Below are 20,487 nucleotides of genomic sequence, written 5' to 3'. Positions count from 1 at the left end.
GCCATGCTGCTGTCTTTGTGCAACAGTTAAAAATGCTTATTGAAGCTGAAGTTTAACAGTGGGAAGCTTTACATCAAAGTCTGACATTCACCTTTTATATTCCCTCCCTTTTGATGTAGGATAACACACTCTCTCTCTCACACACACACACACACACACACACACACACACACACACCCTTCCCCAAGAATCGACAGTTTAACCAAATCAAAACGTGACATCGGTTTAGGGTCTTCTTAGAGTCTTGAAAGCACACACACACACACGCGCACCCACCCACGCGCGCACACACACACACACACACACACACACACACACAAACAAATGAGCAACTCCTGCAGTTTTTTTGGGCCCCTGTTGGCACTCATTACCTCCAGCACATCATTATTCTGGTGGATTGTCTTGGCTCACTTCTACCTCATGTTGATGACTTCCTGTACATTTAGCTCATGTTGGTTTCCAGTCGGTCGTTACCTTCAGTCTCTCTGCTACGTTTGTTATGCTGTTTCTGGAGAACCAGGGTCCAGATGAACCCTGGTAGTTTGGAGTCAAATCCAAAACCACAGAAATACCTACAAAAGAGGAAGAAAGAAGGATAATTACACATTGTGTATAAAAGACATAATTTCTTCCTCGTAGTTTGACATTCAGGCTAAATATTTCCTGTTTTAGATCGGTTAGTGTTACTGAGAGGAGTTTTAATGGGCTAAATGCCACAATAATGAGAGCAAGAATTCTGTGAAGATTTTATTTAGCTATGCTTTCTCAGGGTTTACCAAGTATTTTTGCTAAATATAACATTTATTTGTGAAGTTTTATAGTCTACATTTGGGATTTTGAGTAAATATAATCACTATGTACATAATAAACAGATGAGCCAAAGAAAAAACTGGACCTTGTGATTGTCTTTATCAAGGATGCTCTGATTTGGGCCAATATCAATATCCAATATTAATTCTTCTTTATGGCTGTTAACCAGTATTTACAGATATATCTGTTATATATGTTTCGGTACACTTCTGATATCATGTAAAAGTGACCACCGCCTACTCTGCTTCTCTCTTTCAGTTAAGCATCCCACAATCTTTTGCTGCATCACTATAACATGACTGAACAGAGACCACCTGACTGACCTGCTCCACTCCTGAAACACAAGTGGCAACAAGATGAACATAAACATCAGTTGTTATCGGCCCAGTTTAACTTATTGGTCCGATACCGATATGTTATGATGGATGATATAATCTGATATATTGTGCATTCCTGGGCTTCATAGTCTAAGAATGGCTCTGAAAAAGCATCTTCCAGTGTTTCCTCACCTTTTCGGCGAGCCGCCTGGATAACACCTTTAAACTGCTCCAGGTTTCCGGCTTCAGGTGAAATTTCCTCAAACCTCAGGCTGATGGCTTCATCAGGTGGAGCAACGTGAATCGGTCCAACCACCAAACCTTTCACCTTCAGCTGGGACAAACTGGTCATCTTCTGCTCCACACCTACCAGGATGGAAAGTCAGGGAGGATTCTTTAATTTTTCATCCTTTTAAAGAGAATCAAGTATCTACAAAACTGAGAAACAGGAGCGAGCAGAATGTTTCGGTAGATCTCACATGGAGCAGAAAACAATATAAGATTATTCATCTGATTAACATCACATGATGGCGTATTAGAGCCATTGGATATAAAATCAAAGGAGGAGGAAATTTCCATCAAAAAAAAAAAAAAATTGTAGCTTAATCTCAGAAATTTTCTAGAATTGACAGGGAAATTTCTGAGCTTTAAAAGTGGAAAACCTTTTGATTTTATAAACTCAGAAATTTTCCAGTTTTTTTTCTAGAAAACTTCTGAGTTTTATCTAAAATTTTCTGGTTTTTTTGGCAAAAATCTACCCTCTTTTTTTCTAAGCTCTACAAACTCCTGATGATTTGCTGTAGTTGAACACACCTTTACTTTTGTAGCAGATAATTACTCTGTCCAGATATCACCAACACATTCTGTTTAACACTGTTTTTATCATTCCTGCAACACAGTGTGTGTGTGCATGTGTGTGTGTGAGTGCAGGTCAGCGGACGCATGGGGAGCAGCTCACCCTTCAGGTTGTGTGTATCGGTGAAGGCGTGGATGTTTCCGATCTGGTACAGTGGGCCTTGGTTCCACCAGCTGGTGGCCGGCAGCTCTCTGCAGCGAGGGGCCTGCAGCAGGATGAGGACAGCTCCCACCAACATCCCCAACCAGCCGAGCCAGAACACCAGCAGCAGCGCCCAGCGGGTTCTTACCCAACTAGGGAAAGAACAAAACGTATCCAGACGACCCTTAACAACCATAAACCTCCAAAATCTTCCAGTTTAAATGATCATAATTGAGTCTACAGAAGTAAGACGTTATCAGCTCATATGACACAGCTTGATGCCTGATGTTTGGTGACATGATGCTCCAATAACATCATTCTAGTGCATCATCACCTTATTAAACATCACTTTAATAAAATGATGTTTAGAGTATTTCAGCAACTTTGTTCACATCTTCTTGTACTGATGAATTTATTAGCTTCAGCTGTGCTGATGATGTGATTATTACACTGAGGTGAAGTTAGCTGATCATTTGGGACAAAACTGTTTTGCTGCTACGCTAACCAGATTAATGAATGCTTTAATCTGGCCCTATAGCACAGAGGACAACAACATGTGGCTCCGGAGCCACAAATGGGTCTTTGGACCTTCCAAAATGACTCTTAAAAAAAATGACTAAAAATGATTTAAAAAATAATTTAATAAACAACTTAAGTTTTAAAAATAGATATACCAAATGCAGGTTTTTTCATGGAATAATTTCATTTCATGTTTACAACAGAATGACACTAAAAGTATCAATCATTTTTATTTCAATCTATTTTTCTTGTTAGCCTGGGTGAAAATATCAGCATACCATATACAAAAATGTAGTCATCTTCTTTTTAAAAATGTTTTCTTTAAACTAAAACATAAAAAATAGGAATAAAATAGCTTTTTAATAATTACAACATATTTCCTGTAGTTAATCAATTAAATAATAAATAATCAAAAATTATACTGTGTCTTTTGTTCTTGAGGTCTTTTGATATTTGTGGCTCTAACCCGTTTTTAGCTGAACTCAGTCTTTAAAAATTATCAGCATAAAAAATGAAGCTACAACATTGTACAAAACAAAGTGTGTCCCTGTTCAGCAACCTAGAAATAGATCAATACTGCAGGATATTTTCTGAATAATAGATCTAAGTGATATTTCACATTAAAAAAAATGAAAACATTTTATTTTCCACAAGTTGTTAATAACCAGCATCTAACCCCATTTGAAAGCGGTTCCCCTGCTCCTACAAACAGGACCGTGTGTCTGTGAACAGCGTGTCCTCCTCACCCAGGAGTCCCCGCCACCCGCAGCAGCTCCTCCTTGTTCAGGCCGGTGAACGTCTCCTCCGCCTCATCCAGGATCTTCAGTTTCACGGAGCCATTTTTCTCCGCGTCCACCTCCTCCCTCCCCTCAGGAGGAGCCTCCGGGGGCCGGTCTCCATCGGCGGTCATGGGCTGCTTCTCCTGCTCCTCCTGGTCCAGGTCGGCCTCGCTCACATCAGCCTCGGTAGCATCAGCATCCACAGCGGCCCGAGCCGCATCCGCGGCTGCATCCGCGGCTGCATCCGCGCCCACATCCGCGGCCGCATCCGGGCCGTCCTTCTGCTCCGCGCTGATGTTCTGAGCATCCTTCATCTCCACATTAGTCTCCTCCGTGTTCATCCCGACTCCAGCTCACTGTCTGTCCCCGAGCTTTCTTTCTTCTAATTTTTTTTTTCAAAGGATGAGGTTTGCTGTAAACGGTGTGTCTGCTGGTGAGCTTGTAAAAATCAGTCAGCGTCTACCAGGCTTGCTCTATCTGCTGCCTTCAAGTGCAGTAGGAAACACTCAGCTCCACTCAGTAGCTGACGATAAAAAGATGGATTTCCTTCCAGCAGAGGCGGCCCAAGGCATTTGCGAGTTAAGTGGCTGCTGGGAGACCCCAAGAACACCACATATATATTTATATATGCAAAATAACATAGAAAGAAAGAAAGAAAGAAAGAAAGAGAGAAAGAAAGAAAGAAAGAAAGAAAGAAAGAAAGAAAGAAAGAAAGAAAGAAAGGTTATTACACATCAAAAAACTATAAGAGTTGGTGGATTTTTTCCAGCTGTTTGCTGCTGCCACTGCTGGGGAAATGTAAGCTAACAAACTTAACTTTTTTACTGTAAATTGAATGTTTATTACTTTCAAATAATTAAAATAATATGACCCACTTAAAGACCAATCTGCATTTCAAAATCCAAATTTTCTTTAGTTTGCTACTCATGTAAGGTTAAAACTAATAGCCATAATAACACTGGTATGATGTAAGCTAATTACAGATTATGCTAATAATGATAATAATGGATCAGAATAGCTATGCAACACACACAGCTACTCTATGTTACACCCATAGAGCAGCTTAGCAACAATAAAGAATATGGTTGTCATGCTGGTATGGGGGGGCCGCAGTGAAGATCTGCTTAGGGACCCAAAAAGGCTTGGGCTGGCCCTGCCTCCCTGTAGTTATTCAATTTTGAATAAACACATTCAGATTTATATGTCATCTATAATCAGTGGACACATTTGTAAATATGCCAATAGTGAGCATTGCCCAGTATTTAGCAATAAAATGATACATTTATTCAGGGCCTGTCCAAAGTTGACGAGGGCCCAAAGCAGTCAGATTCTGAGCCTGGCCCACCAGCCACAGCAGCCTCACCCTGTTTGTTTGTTTGTATATTATGCAGACATGGCAAGATGTCTAAGAGTGAAGGAAGAATTAATTCCCTGAATTACACTTTCAGCAGTCACATTGGGTGGTAGAGGAAGTTGGCTGTAGACTTGGTTTGATTCCCTTACTACCGTAGAGTCAGTAAGGGAATCCGTTGTGAAAAATGTGGGAGGCCGCTGTGGTATTAGTGCCAAAAGGACTGATAATTTGGCCTGATATCCTTATCCAATATTAGTATTGCTGTTATGGGTCATAAATAACTGATATATATATATATTGGAAAGTATCAGTAAGTATATGTTTCACAACCTATTCAACAACCCTTTTTAAAAAACAACAACCATACTGCTGACTTCATTAGTTTAACTCCCCACAATCCTTTGCTGCATCCCTGTCACTGTCACATGACTAAATAAATACCATCTCCCATGACCATTTCTCTGTGATAGTACACAGGGTGGGCTGGTGGTTTAATAACCATGTAGATGTGGAACAGTCCATACATTAGAGTCAATCAGGTAAAGCCGTGATGTAGATCCAGACTTCTGGCTTTGTTCTCTTCATCTTCTGAAGTTTTCATCTGATTATTATTAAAACACTTTGAGTTAGCTGTAGATGATTTTACAGCTTCATACAATTTTATATCAGTAAAGATTCTGTTCTGTTGTTATTATTATCACCTGTTTCACAAGGCAAAGGGATGGAACCTAAGCTTGACTTCCACATAAATCCTGTGGTTGACGGTGTTTCTACTTTGTTACATTGGGAAGTGACAGGGTTCAAACTCTAAAAGTGATGGTATTTTATCAGAGGATGTCTGCTTTTTCAGAGAAATCAAATGGAATTTGGGAACAAAAAATGGGATTCCACTAATGTGGTAGAACAAAAATTACCCCGGACACTTTCTACAAATATTTGAAAAAGAATTGTTAGATGTTATTGTTTTATATTGGATAACAAAAATGATTTCAAGTTTCTTTTTTTTTCTTTTTTTTTTTTTACAGTTGGAGCCTAACAGAGTCATAGCTCTGCTGTGACTACCATCTCAGTAGAGATGACAGAGATTCTTTATAAATAAAATCTTATTGACCAAAAGAAAAAACAAACAAACAAACAAACAAAAATAACAGTGATATATATATATAAATGTATAAAAAACTGAAATATACAAAAATCTGGTCCATCCAGGTGTTGATTTGGGGTTTTCTGTGAGAAAGTTTCTTTTAAGTATCACCACGCTTGCAATTTGTATTTTGGTAGAAGATGTAAAAAATAAAAACAATTTTAGTGTCGGTCTACTTCAGCTTTGGTATATTTCTAAAATGCAATTAAGAAACAAAAAGAAAAGCCCTCAATGTAAATACCAGGATGTATATGTTTGAATAAAAACATGTTTTGTACGACTCCTTACAATATTAAAGCAGTTCTTTAATTTGTCAGAAAAAAATAATAGCAGTGAAAAAAATCCCAGTTTTTCACATCAACATACTGTAGGCGATAAAGTGGAAATAAACTGAAGTTGTAATACATCACAAACAGAAGACAGAAATCCAAAATAGTTAAGGCAAGAAGTATTTTAGAGAATAACTTTTTTGGTTTTCACAGCAAAGTTCTCTTTCAAAACAGTTTACAGTTGAAACCAGATTTTTCCTCTCAGGAGTCTTTGAGCTGAAATATTCAAGCTCCAACATTAAAAGTTATTTGATTGTCTGATGTTGATCTGTTGTGGTTTCTCCACATTAGGACCTTCTTCCATCACAGTCTCCCTCTTTGGTGGCTTGTTTGGCACGTTGTGAGCTCTCTAGTCCTCCGTGTGGTTGTACAGTGCATCTGCAGTGGGGTTCTTACGATGGGCCGGAGGGACAAGGTGATTGGGCAGCTCGTTGGGCAGCTCATAGCCCTCCAGCTTGATCTGAATGAGATGCTGAGCGAGGGCAAACTCCTCATCGTCAAGCATGCCATCCTGATCGCAGTCAGCCAGTTTCCAGATCTTTCCTAGCACAGTGTTGGGTAGCCGGGAATTCATCATCTCCTTCTTCGCGTTGACGCCGGTGATCTTACCATTGACGGGCATCAGTGTGTAGAAAATCTCATCATAGCGGTGTTTGTCACGGCTGACGATCCAGTCGTCTGCATCCGCGCCGGCACTAATACCCTCACCATAACCTCGACCGAAAGGCCCGTCCTCAGAGCCCTCAAACGCCCCACCGGACACCATGGCTGGAGGCAGCTTGGACTCCTCCTCTCGGATCATTGCCATCAGAACTGCAATCTTGGTGGCCAGCATCTTATCCACTGACTCAATCAGTTTCATTTTCAGAGACGGAAATTTACTGAAATCATAGTGCTGCAGCATGTCCTGGAGGAGAAGAGTAAGAAGCACAAGGTCAACAGAAGTAATTTGTCATTGTATGCAAGACATGTTAACATCTGCCTTTAAATAATATTCTGTGGCTTGAATGACGTATTGATCCCAGTGGCAGGGTTAGCCGCTGTGATCAGTTGTGCTAGCTTAAGGGTTAGCGCAACTAACTTTTTAGTTAGTTGCGCTAACCCTTAAGCGCTACATCAACATGATATTTAACAAAAACTAATGATGAAACGCTAACTTCAATTCAAATTAAATCTGCCCTTGAAAGACTACAACTCTTGAGCAACAATTTAATTTTGACATTATAATTTACATTCCTATGTATATTGTTTTTACATTCCTATCCTGTTGTGTACTGTCCATGCTTCTTTGTTCCTGTATAATTCTTGTTTAAAATAAAGTAAATGGAAAGAGAGAACATGGAGAGATGAAACAGAACTGCTGTTAAACAGTCTACACCCACTTCAAAATAATAACATGAAAATAAATGTCTAACCACTTGACAGTCTCAAATATATGTTTAAGTGTTGGGCAAGTTTGAAAGCAGTGAAAATGGTGATTAGCAGTTTGACTGTGTGAGTATTAGAAGTTATCTGCATGTGTAATGTAAAATTGAAGGAAAACAAGAAAAGTGTTTGGCTGTAGGGTTTTCAACCTCACATCTGTGTGAACTGGCAACATTAAGGAGAGTTTGTTTTGTATCACAGTAATAGAGCTGAACATCACACTGTCAGCTGTTTGCAGCTGGACACAGCATCCCTTCTGACCACTGGGCAACACCAAAGCCTGTCTGTCAGTGTTGTATGTTCAGGTGGGACCACAGTCTTCAAGAAGGCTTTCAAAACAATGGAAGGAAGATTTATAAAGAGGAAGAGCATTTCAACAAGTTACAGACCATAGTTGTGTCTGTTGTTGTCCCTGGGGACAGAAAACAGGGGACAGAAAATTCTCAAACATCCACCAACAGCCAACTATTTAAGTGCAACTTGGGAAATCACACACCCACTATCAGCATCTCCCTACAGGAATCAGAGACCAGCTGCAGCCGAGTTCATTCTGTCCTAAGTGTCTAAAACATTGATCACATGCACACACACACACAGTTATACTTCAAAATGAAGCTTCAGGCTTCTCCATTTTTCCTGTCATTGTAGAGTAACAACATCTCAACAGTTTTCATCAACAGTTAGACAAACTGACTTAGCAGCAGTGAACTGTCAGGATCTAGTTTGTTTTCATTTCTTTACTAACCAGATGTAGGGCCTGTATTGTAGAAAAGCAGCCTGCTGTATGATGAGCAGTGTTTGAATCAGCCACGATTCATTTGCATATTGGTTGGTTTTAAATGGAGGAGGACTTCTGCTTCTACCTGCATCTTGGTGACGTTGGGGAAGTCTCCAGGGCTGATGTGATGCTCTCTCTGCAGAGTGATGTAGATCTCTGGTAGCCTCATGATCAGCTCTTCCTTCTTCTTTTCACGCCCAAAAAGAGAAGGCATTTCCTTCTTCAGGTAGCTGATGATGTAAGCATGCACCTAAGGGACAAGACCAGGAGATTTTAGAGGGTGTAGTTGGTGAATTCAGATATTTACACACATTGCAACAAACATAACTGTGAAATCAGACTACTATTCTAATATAGGTTAATTAGGGATACCAAAGTAATTTCTATTTGCTGAAAGATGGAAAAAAAAGAGTGGCGTCATTTGTTTGCCTTTCTTCAAATTTAGGAATGTTGGAAAAAGTTTCCTTATATTTGGTATAAGCCCTAGATATAGCAAGCCCCATATCCATTCTTCTGACAGAACTGGGTTGGGTGCTCACACACCTTTTCAGCTCTGCTCACACATTTTCTAGGAGTCTGAGAACAAGACTTTGTGATGAGCACACCAAAACACTGACTTTCCTGTCAAAACATCAACTTTCTTGTAATTTATTCAGGTCACACACTTAGGCTCATTGTCCACTTGGAAGACCCAGTTCTACTTCCTGGCTGATGTCTTGAAATATTGCTTCTCAATTTTCACATAATAATCTTTCCAAGGATGAACCAGACTTGTTGAGGTGTGCTTACCTCCACTCAACTCCAATGTTGTAGATTAATGTATGAGAAGCTAACAATACCATAACATTGTCATCTGGGGTTACACTAGTTGTTTAAAGGTCCCTACTGTGTGTACGCTCCTGAATGTTAAAGGACGTCATACAAAAAAAAATTAAACTGGTATTTAAGAAATATAAATAATTTTGTTAATCCACAGAATTAAAACAGGAAAGGTTTAGTCTGATTTTATTTCAAACAGTCACGAAAAAATAATTCTATCTCTTCATGCAGTGCATGTAAATATCTGGTCCCTACTGCATGTCGGTTTTTCATCAGAAATGTACTCCAGTCTGATTTTCAAATGTGGCTCATTTTAAACAAAATTCTGACTTCTTAATACTTTATCACAATGCTTTCAGACATTCTATTGAGAAAATATGTAACATTTACATAATTTACATGCATGTATAACACTATTCTCTTATAAAAAATAAAAAAAAGCAAGTTAGAAAACTAAATACTAATGCCGCGGCTTTACCCCACCCACCGCAATCATTTAGGGTTTTACAGACAGCTATGTTTTTTTTAAAACACTAAAAGTGCAAGATTTTCTATTTGTCTTGGATTCTGAGCAACATTTCTTAGTACTCCCATGATTCTCAAAGCATCGGAACATGCAGAATCTTTTGTCACCTTGGCCAGCCTGGCTCTCTTAATGAGGTCGTTGAGCTTACGGAGAGCAGCATTCCTTGGAAGACTCTGAATATCCCGAAAGAGATCCTGAGACTCGGCCTCGAACAGACGCCTGAAGACGAGCAGAAATGAATAAATGAGGTGACATTTTACGTGAACAAACAACCACATATAAACTGTCCAAACATAAATAAATGCGTGAGAATGCCATCAGCTCTACCCAGGTTTGAATGAGTGAATGAATGGATTTTTGAGTGAGACCTGTTCTCTGTGTTCTGCAGTGGTTTGGCCCAGAAGGAACCAAGATACACTCTCACCACCTCTGGGGTGTTAATCACCTTCCCCAGTGACCACATGAGGGCACCGTACACCCGCATCAGCTGCTGGGTGTCCACCTAAACACAGAGGGGAAAGGTAGGTGTTCAGCATGACTAGATGAACACATGAACTCAGGTCTCTAGAATCCCTCTGCCCGTCCCACCTGGTCGGCCTTATTGAGCACCACCCGGATCTTGTCGTCTTGTCCCTTAAAGGCTTTTATGGCTTCAGAGAACTCGTCAGAAATATCCAGCTTGTGGGCATCGAACAGCAGGATGATTCTGTCCACCCGCTCCCCAAACCAGCGCAGAACCTCTGCAAAGTCATAACCTGAAGGTGGGAGGAAGAGGAGAGAAAGAGAGTTATTAGAAAAGTTTATTTAAAGCTGCAGTGTGTAACTTTTATACAAATATATATCTTTTTACATATTTGTTGAAACTGTCAGCATGTTGTGAAAAATAGTGAGACAGATAATAAAATTAGAAAAATATAGGGTTCCTCAGCATTCTCCCTGTGCTAGCAACCAATCAGAGCCAGGAGGCGGGTTTTAGCGCTGTCAATCACTCCTTTGTGTGCTTTGCTTCCCCGGATGGTGAGTTGTTTCTCCGCCGTTAGTAAATGAGCAGCACATTCACAAGAGTGACTGACAGCACTAAGCCCCTCCTCCTAGCTCTGATTGGTTGTTTTTGACTGGGATTGGTTGTCTTTAGACGGCAATAGTAGCTCAGACAGGAAGTGGAGGAGATTGATCTTTCTACAGATCATCTGTCTCATATTATACTGTCATGACATGGTGACAATGTTTAAAAAAACATATTAAGTAAAAGTTACATACTGCACATTTAAGAGCTGTCTGGGAGCTCTGTTGTATAGATGTGTCTATATAGCATGTTTACCAAGCTACCATGGCAACGGCTCATTTTTTTATTTGTCAAACACAAAGAAAAGAGTCCACACTCCACTGCAGACCAGCAAACAAAGCTTATCCAAAAACTGTCCAAGATAGCAAAAAGCTATTGACTTATTAGACATGGCAGTTTCTCAGGCTCAGCACACACATCTGCTGCAGCTATTCTCTGGCAGAACACACAGTTTTAGAAATGATGTACAAACTGTGAGGGCACACTTGTTGAACTTTTGTGCCTTTTAATTGTGCAAGAGCATGTGTGTAAAGTGAGCTGTGGCAGTGAGGGTGTGTCTGTTTCGATAACAGTGAGCTCAGACCTGGAAACTCAATCCAGGCAAAGATTTTCAACATAAAACGGAAATTTACAGCAATAGCTCCTAGGCGATTGTGCTCTGGCTGGAAACACTCCTGACTGGACACCAAATATGTCTAGAATTGCAGGTTTTAAGAGAATTTTGGGCCTTGCTTTCATATTTTAAGTTAAAGACTGGTTACAGGCAATAACTCAAACTATTTTCAAATGTCTACAAGTACATGAAGTACTCTTCCTGTATGGTCGTGTAAAAGGCTCTACACTGAAATAATCAGCCTCTACTGTCCTTTACTGTTACAGTCACTCTGTAACAGTATAAATACAGATTTATCCACTTCTTTCTAGATAAATTTTGTCTAATTTATCTCAAATGAATGAGTTGAGATTGGTGGAATATTCCCAGGCTGGAGGTTCTCATGAATAAGTGAGGGTGTTGCCACTGGCAACAGAACGACGTCCCCATCTGCCTCCTCCGTCAGGGCTCGGGTTACACCGGAGGCTTCAGGTGTTGGCTCAGGACCAGCCCAGGGGACATGATGCCGAACAATAACTACTGTCATCAGCAAGGACACTTCCTGCACCTCTGAGACACATTTCAGCTGACAGCAATCACACAACAGCAACGCAGAGAGGAAGCAAAACTCCAGCAGGTCTAAAAACTAAGGAAATTCCTCTGATATGAGGTCTAGTTAGCCTCTGCTTCTAGAACAGGGTGACTGATTACTTTATATGTTCCACTTCCTTTGAAAAGGGAAACACCTCCAGCCTAACAATACTACTTCCCCTGCAGTGCTTTCACATATTTAGAGTACAACATTGAGATGAAACGGTGGAGAGTTCTGAAATATGTTCCACACACGGATTTCACCACTTCAGGCATCGAGAGCAGGAAGGAGGCCAGTAACAAACCACCCTGCTCCCAAATAACACACTGATGATGATGGCTTCTAGAACTTTTACAGTCAGTCAGTGAAGGGTTGGACACCGGTCCCTGAAGGGGAAGAGCTCAGAGAACCAGCAGGTCAGGTCAGCTGACCGGGTTTTATGGTCAGTATCAGCTAATAATCAGCTCCATCTCTTGAGAGAACTCTCATTGTTTGCTTGTTGAGTTCCTGTTCCTCCAGTCTGGACTGAAATTCCTGAGTGTAAACAGCAAGCATTACCAGAACAGTTTACTTCTGGATGCTGTTCTCTGTTTAAACACCTCAGTTATATCTTTGAACTATTTAGTCCAACGAGTAAACCTGTCGCAGGATAAATTAAAACGAACTCAATAATTTTCTCTTCTCTTCTCTCTCTTTCTACCAAACACTGGACGACCAAAGTCTTTAGTCTGATGCTTTGGCCTCAACTAGGCCTTTTTGAAGGAGAATCTTGTTTTCAAAGACTTCAGTTTCCATTTTATATTTTGTTATTTTGTTTATTTATATTGGATATTTAAAATATCTTCAAATTCCAGTGTTAAATGTTCATTAGAATTTAAAGTTTGTTGATCTTTGAGAATGTGTTCTTGCATTTTTATGCCATTACCATTATATTACTTGAAAATGGTCTCAAAACAATATTATCGTTGATCACAATAACTTTTGGAACAGTTTATTATCCAACAAAATGTGTTATGATGACAGGCCTTTGAACTATATTAATAAGTTTACTTATTAATATTTTTTTAAAGATTAAACTTATTTAAGTCATATTTGACAGCATTTTAAAAATAACTGAAGGTACTTAAGGTTACTTGATAGGGCCATTTATAGCACTATGTGCCCAGAAATACTAAATAAACATGTTGGAAGAATGAATTTTTACTTAGGATGTTACTTATGTAATTTGTAAATAGCATACTCCAAAAAAGCTTATTATACTAAAGAGACAAATATATCTATTGAAACAACAAACTGTAGATTGTGTGTGATCTGCATGTAAAAGAAGGAAATATAAGAAGAATGGTGTATAGAATGCCACTTAAATGTCATAACGCAGTTTTTGTTTTGGAGACAAACCACTTCACTTTTCTGATTCACTGTTTGCTTGGTGAGTTTCTACTCCAGTCAGGCATCCAGGTCCAGTTATCCAAAATTACATTTTATCAAAAGAGGACACTGTAGATTTTAGAAATAATCTTTCATAAAAGAAGAAAACACTCATTTTATTAGCGCATTATTAAAATTATCTTCAAAAATACAACATAAAAAAGTCTCAGACATCTCTAAATTAACAGTAATTGTGGAAAAATCTAAAATGAAGAGTTCCCCAGTTGAAACCTTGCCCGGTTGTTAACGGAGTGCGACTCCACCCTCTGATGATGACAGAGTGGCAGGAAATTTTGTGTGAGCACTTGGAGCAAAGCCCAGTGGGCAAACCGAGGCCCCACCCTGCAGACGAGCCGCAGCCCAACATGCAGCTGGAATTTTCCACGCAGTTTAAATCCCTCACAGCAAAACTAAGACTCAGTGGGACAGAATAGACAATTCATGGTTACACTACAAACAAAGTGGACGTAACACACTCAGTGTTTCGCACAGCTCTGCCTGCTCAGACACTGTTTCCATTACAGGATCCTGAGCAGAAAATTACCATACAGAAAATCTCAAAGGACTGGAAGCATCTGTGCTTCATAACAGGAAACACATTCCTAGTCCACCAGCTAAAACCTTTTAAGCACCTTTTTAGTCTCATTTATATCCAGTTATTAAAACCCAGCCCAGTGGAATCCATCATTCACAATAGAACAGTAATATCAAATCTATTTCAGCACATCAGGTGCTGATGAGCTGCAATAACCTTCCAAACCAGCAGTAAGTCCCACAGATTCAGATCCAGAGTGTCTTGTTACTGACTGCTGATGTTGAACCAGGATTTCACCTGCACACACACCCAGAATAATGACCTTGTTCCCACTGCTAAGTCATCATGGGCTGCCAACGGTCTTGCAAAACTGTTACCACCTGATCTTTGTATTAAGCTTTCCTGAGGCAACGCTTCATTAAATCACGTTTCACTGCACGTCCAGCTGTAGATCTTCTGGGGTGTGTCTTAGAACATCTACCGACCGAAGCTTCTGCCCATTGGACCTTGAAAAAAAAGCTCAAGCTAATTCAGACTGGATAGAACCTCTATAAAAAGCAGGTTATTAGTTTCACCATGAGGATGGTGTGTTCAGAGGGACATTCAGTATGTATAATATTATATGTATATATAATTTTCTGAAATAATAATGTTTTAATTTGAAATTATTGAATAAATAATACAAAACTGCAAATTGTGTACAAATATTAAATAACTAATCGATGCCTCTTAAAGCTGAAACAATCTGGTTCTTTCTTTCTGGCCAATCATGTGACATCACTTCTACTATTTACTTTATAATTATCAAAAATAAAAACACAGACATATGTAAAGATGTAAATGTTGTCATTACAAATAACTCTTTGCTGCTGAGCCAGTCCCTCATCATATTTATGCTTTCTGCTCATATTTCCTTAATTGCTAAAACATAAATATTCAAAAAGCAGTCTTTAGAGTCAAAGTGACAGTTTTAATTTTAATCTGACCTCTCCTGGAGCTCATCAAAAGCTGCTCTTATAGTACAATTACATATATAATGTTAAATAGATAATTTTTTTTGTATCTTGCTTAATGGCCTTATTGCATTATGGTCATTATATTTTTGACATGAAGTCTAGGGCTGGAGGAAGGGAGCACACAGGTCACTTCCAGCCAGGAGTTTGAGACCCCTGCTATAAGGTTTTATTTCAACAATGGCTTTGTTTTTCACCCTTATGTAAAGGATAAATCTGTTAGACATTTTCCTGTTCCAGATTCATGCATTCATCCTCTTTGATGAAATATCTGTAAGCAATAGTCTCAAAAGTGTGCTTTTTAGCATATTTTTGCTTGGTCCTTTTATCAATGACTGCAAAGATGTAACAGGAACTTACTGGATGTTACCTTGTTCAGTTTTTTTCCAGTTATTTTGTTCAATTTATTCAGTTTGTAGCTTTGCATTCAAAATTTTATCATTATTGTGGTTTATCTTTACAGCCTGGGTGGAACGGGAGGCAAAATCTCCTACTTGTACTGTGGCTCCACTGAAATGTAAAATGAGCATCAAAGAATTCTCAAGTCTAGCACAGTTGCTTTATATATATATTTTTAAAAATCCAACAAGATCCTTGACAAAACACTGAAAAACAACAATGACCTCAGTGAAATCTCGACCTCTGTGTGGTGGAACGGTATCTGTCAGTAATGTTGAATTAGTTTGTATTGGTGCTGAATAGCAGCTGGCTTGTCAAACGTCTCCAGGAGGAATTTTACATCAGCTGAAAGCTCTAAATATTTCCAGATGGAGGGAGAGCCCACACTTCCTACGGGTCTTGGTCCCTCCCCCTCCTCGTCCCATTCTCCATGTTCTGTCCTTGGCCCAGCAAGCCGGGGCCTTTAGCCTGATGCTGTCATTCGCCCAGGCTGACTCAATGCAGGGGCAACAGAGTCAGTGTTCAGCAACCAGAACCAGAAGATGGTTCTGGAGCGAAAAGCAAAATGATGCTTGTAGATTCCATTTTCTAATGGGGAGAAACTTTACTTTATTTTGGCAGAATGCCACACTTTTCAGATTTTCCTAGCAAACTTTTTTTTTTAAACCGTACATCTTTTTCACTTCAAATTAAACTATGTTGAGCTTGTAACTTAAAATCTCAACAGACTACCATCATTGCAATATGTAATGTTAGACTGCAAAGTAGCACTATGTGACAAAGTTCAGGAAGTAGGAATATATTTATAGTACTGCAAGACTGATAGACTTTTTCCAGTTCAACTCAACCTGTTGAACCAGCTGGAAAAACAGACCCTGAAGCAGTCCACAGTGCAGACGTGATCCGCTCTGAAAACACAACAGCTTCTCAGCATCGGCTGCGTTTTACATCTACACTCACTGAGTTACTCACCCAGAACAACAGATAGGATTTGGACGTAATTTAGTCCACATGCAGACCAGAGATGAGCAATTAAATTATTTGATTTGCAAGTAGCTAGTACATGTGCGGAAGATCATAAAGTCATTTATAACTTAGCCGAGTCTATTTACAGATTCTCATAAATAACATTATGTCGAGTCCTGGAAGCTCCCAAGAGAAACCACATTAGCATCTGGGATGTAAAAACACAGACAGATGACTGGATTCAATTTCTGTTCATTAGCATGTTAAATGAACTAGAACAACCGTACAAAGCAGCAGTTTCTGCAAGCAGAGCACATCAATACAGGAGCTACAAATATTGACACTGGACACACCTGTAACCTGCAGCTGCTGCAGGATTCTGGGTTTGATCATCTTCTTATTGTCATCACAAGCCCCACGTTTGGAGCCTGGCAAGATTTGGTGTCTCACAAATGTGATTTAAGACATGTAGATACATAGTAGTCAAAAGATTCAGTTGTTTTGCAATTTAAACTAATGACATCAGCAGCTGCTGCAACAATTTTTGACTGTCATAATTAAAGAAAATGACCTGTATACATGAAACTGTTTCTTACTGCTAGGGCTGCAACTAGCATTTATTTTAGGTATTGATTAGTCTGATGATTAACTGGATAAAGTAATTGGCCCATTCTGCAGATTTTTTATTTAACCATTAAAATTGTTTTATACAGTATTACAAATACATTAAAAAATACTAAAAAATAATTATTTTATTCTTGTTAAAGTGAACATTTCATTACCTAAAATGCTATAACAGCATTTCTTTATTTAATGCATAAAAATACTCCTACAATGTGAAAACGTCAATGTAGAGCTCATCTGTGCATTACGTTTTGGATTAAACTAATCCAAAGCGTAATGCACAGGATAGTAGAGAAGCATGCAATACAAATTGGCACATTTGTACAATATAATATCACATTATAACGTAATAGTGTTCGAAAATGTGTTGTGCTTCGTGACAGCAGTACACTTCTGTGAGACAGCAAAAGGTGCTCAATAGCAATTTTTACTATTTTTATTTATTTATTTTTTTTAAATAAAGAGAAAATGAACCAGGTGAAGCTAAAACTATGCAACTTGAGGAGTTCTGGATAGAATATATCTACAAATGAAGCTTTTGTTTGTATCCTAAATGCAAAATGTAGACAGTTGTACAGTTTTGTCTCAATTACTGCACTGAGTGAGCTGTTCTTTCAGCAAACAGCCTTTATTCAAGTCTGTATACTTCAGTTAGCATTAATCAGTAGCTAAATTAGTTGATGATTATTTCATTAAATGATTCCTCATGATTAATTTGACTAGTTTGTTTCAGCCCTACTTAGTACAAGTGGACTATCAATTATAGGACTATTTATCCCATTAATGAATTTCTGCATTTTATAGAACAAACTACCAAGAATAGTAAAACATGTTCTGTAGACTGTATTCTCTATGATATACAGTAAAAGCCTATTAAACTCTCCCATGGCTCAGAGACCTCAGCGTAACTCTGGGCTTTTCCAGCCACTTCTCTGTTGTATTTTCCTACCACTCACTTTCTTTTGCCAGATTTGACCTCACATCAACCTTGTTACGAAATCTGTGTGTGCCAGCCAAAGAGCTGTTCTTTCAAATGGATGGTTTTAACACTACGACACAACTTTACAAACTATCTACACGCCATGAAAGTATACAGAAAACAGATTCAGACAGCTTGCATAGTTTTCCTATGATCCTAATAAAAAATGTGTGATATGCATATCTAAAGACAGAATCCTTCTAAAACCTGTGCTGTTCCCATCGCAGAACTGTACTATTTAGAAAAGCAAAGATCTTTAGAGAGCAACAGCCAAATTATATCCTACCACACAAAGACTGAGCCTGAGACTTGTCATCATCACAAATATGGGCTGGGCTCTTTGTTTACTGGTAATCATGATGGTAATAAATGCTAAGCATAATATATGTCCCTCTGAAAGATAAATTACTAGTCAAACATTAAATAGACATTTCCAAAACATGTATTATTTGATCCCAATGACATGAAAACAGCAACATTCTGGAATTTCAACACGAGGTAAAGCTGCACATTATTTAATGTGAATTCACTTATTGAGTTATGATTAAAATTCATATGTCCTCAGAATCTCTCCTCTTCTCTGGGCATTATGTCATAGTTCTCATTTATACATTTTCTAAGATTTCAACAGCAGTAACTGAGCTTAACAATTAAAAAAAAAGAAAAAAGAGCTCCGATAGGAATAATAATAGAAATAATTTTGCCTTTACAATTCCACAAGCTGTCACATTTTGTCTCAAGGTAAAAAAAACCCCAACAAAAAACAAAAACAAAAAAAAAATCAGAGAATGTAAATATTAAACTGCCACAGCATGTAGACATGTCAGTTGCTAACATCATGGGGGAATCCTTCCTGAGAATTGAATCCTGCTACAGTGTCCTTTGGTTTCAGATCTACATTTCTAACCTCTGTGGTTTGAGATCAGCAGTATTGATTCATGACAGGAAACAGATGGTGAGATAAAACAGGATGTAAAAAAGTGAATACAAGAAATCTTCTTCTTGCACTCATTCGGGGAAATGCCTATTAGGGGCAAAAGAGCAGATGTTCTAAATGGGCTTTTTTGTTTTTGTCTGACCTTCAGTATTGTTCACAACTTTTAAAAATCACCATGAAATGTTTCCTTCTCCTGATATCCACATACAACATCAACATGCTCTTTACAGGCGGTTAGGCAGTGACAAAGTAAAAAGCCACAGTCACATCTAACAATGGATGTCAATAAGTTGTACAATTATAAAAATGATAAAAAGCAGGAAAATATCTCACATTCCTCCTCCCCATCCATTTTTATAAAAAAAGGTTTGTCTAGATGGTTTATCAGTTTATAATGAACATGCTGTAAAACAAATCGTTTAAGAAGAACATCCTGAGCATGGCTAGAGATCCTCCCATGTTCATGTTTTCTCTCTTTAATTTACTTTTGCCTGTCAGTCCTTTTACGTCTTCAGCTTTTTTCTTCGTAAAATAAATAAATAAATAAATAATAATTACAAAAAAAATATTTTTATTTACTAAATTCCTTCATAAAACCAAGAGTTATATGCACTAAGATTATTATGCATTTAAATAAACTGGCAAAGCCCACATAGTGATGCCATAGGTTTGTAAGTTTCAGGTTAATTCAGAACATTTGCGTTAACTGCAGGCATCATAAACACACTGCTTCCTTGTGTGACATCATGGGAAAATCAAATCACATCATGAAGACAGTGGCTGACCTCCACAAGTCTGAGTCCTGTGGTCTGAAACTAAAACCGCTGTGCTTGGCCACTGGCAGGGTAAACTGGAAACCTGAGAGGAACATCCCAACTGGGAAGTATGGGAGTGGGAGCAACATGTTATGGGACTGTTTTGCTTATGGAAGTAATTATTCAAATTTGTCAACGATAATTCCTATAGTATAATCAGCACCCCTGCTCACTCACAGCAGCTTGCATAGTGACACACACTCATACACACATCCAAGTATCTGCATTTATGCTTAACCCAGGCATCTTTCCTAACTCCAACCATAACTAGTCTATTTCTAACATTAACCTTAATCAAAACTTCACCCTATACGTCTACATTTTTTTTTTAATTTATTAATTTCATTCAATACAGAGAAAAAAAACCCCATCCTAACAGTTTTTAATATACAAAAATTAATTAATTAATTAACTAACAGAGTGAAGTTGAACTAAAATAAAAAAAGAAGACTGGGAAAATGTCCTCACTGCCCTCCTTTTGTTGGTAAAAACTATGAAGATGGTCCTCTCTATATGGGATATACAAGCACACACACGGATACACACACATACATACACAGAAATGCATAAAGAGAGACTTCACACCTCTGCTGATTCTCTGTTTCTCTCCAGATAGAATACCAGGCGTGTCGATGATGCTGATGCTCTGAAGAACCTGGTTGGGCATCTGAGAGCAGATAAACCTGTCAAATACACACACACACACACACACACACACACACACACACACACACACACACACAC

The 20,487-nt window shown here is 38.6% G+C and overlaps 2 protein-coding genes across 3 annotated transcripts in view; both read right to left on the bottom strand.

Moving 5' to 3' along the window:
* slc3a2b (solute carrier family 3 member 2b) overlaps nt 1–4,016 on the bottom strand; it is an 8,217-nt gene extending 4,201 nt beyond the window's left edge. Inside the window, exons 1-4 of the mRNA XM_007578135.2 lie at nt 3,390–4,016; nt 2,086–2,276; nt 1,320–1,493; nt 475–572 (exon numbers count right to left, since the gene is read on the bottom strand). Of these exons, the coding sequence (XP_007578197.1) occupies nt 475–572; nt 1,320–1,493; nt 2,086–2,276; nt 3,390–3,763 (837 nt within the window). The 5' untranslated portion in view covers nt 3,764–4,016. The remainder of the gene's footprint in view (nt 1–474; nt 573–1,319; nt 1,494–2,085; nt 2,277–3,389) is intronic.
* A 2,188-nt stretch (nt 4,017–6,204) lies between these two features.
* Nucleotides 6,205–20,487, bottom strand: part of ehd4 (EH-domain containing 4) — a 25,035-nt gene continuing 10,752 nt past the window's right edge. For both annotated transcript variants that reach the window (XM_007578133.2, XM_007578134.2), the window contains 6 exons: nt 20,329–20,426; nt 10,386–10,552; nt 10,166–10,299; nt 9,905–10,016; nt 8,538–8,702; nt 6,205–7,156 (listed from right to left, as the gene is read on the bottom strand). In XM_007578133.2, coding sequence (XP_007578195.1) covers nt 6,599–7,156; nt 8,538–8,702; nt 9,905–10,016; nt 10,166–10,299; nt 10,386–10,552; nt 20,329–20,426 — 1,234 coding nt within the window. In that variant the 3' untranslated portion in view covers nt 6,205–6,598. The remainder of the gene's footprint in view (nt 7,157–8,537; nt 8,703–9,904; nt 10,017–10,165; nt 10,300–10,385; nt 10,553–20,328; nt 20,427–20,487) is intronic.

The sequence above is a fragment of the Poecilia formosa genome, unplaced genomic scaffold (assembly GCF_000485575.1).
Source record: "Poecilia formosa unplaced genomic scaffold, Poecilia_formosa-5.1.2 Scaffold468, whole genome shotgun sequence".
In the NCBI taxonomy this organism is placed as follows: Eukaryota; Metazoa; Chordata; class Actinopteri; order Cyprinodontiformes; family Poeciliidae; genus Poecilia; species Poecilia formosa.
This window is presented reverse-complemented; position numbering and strand designations above follow the sequence as displayed.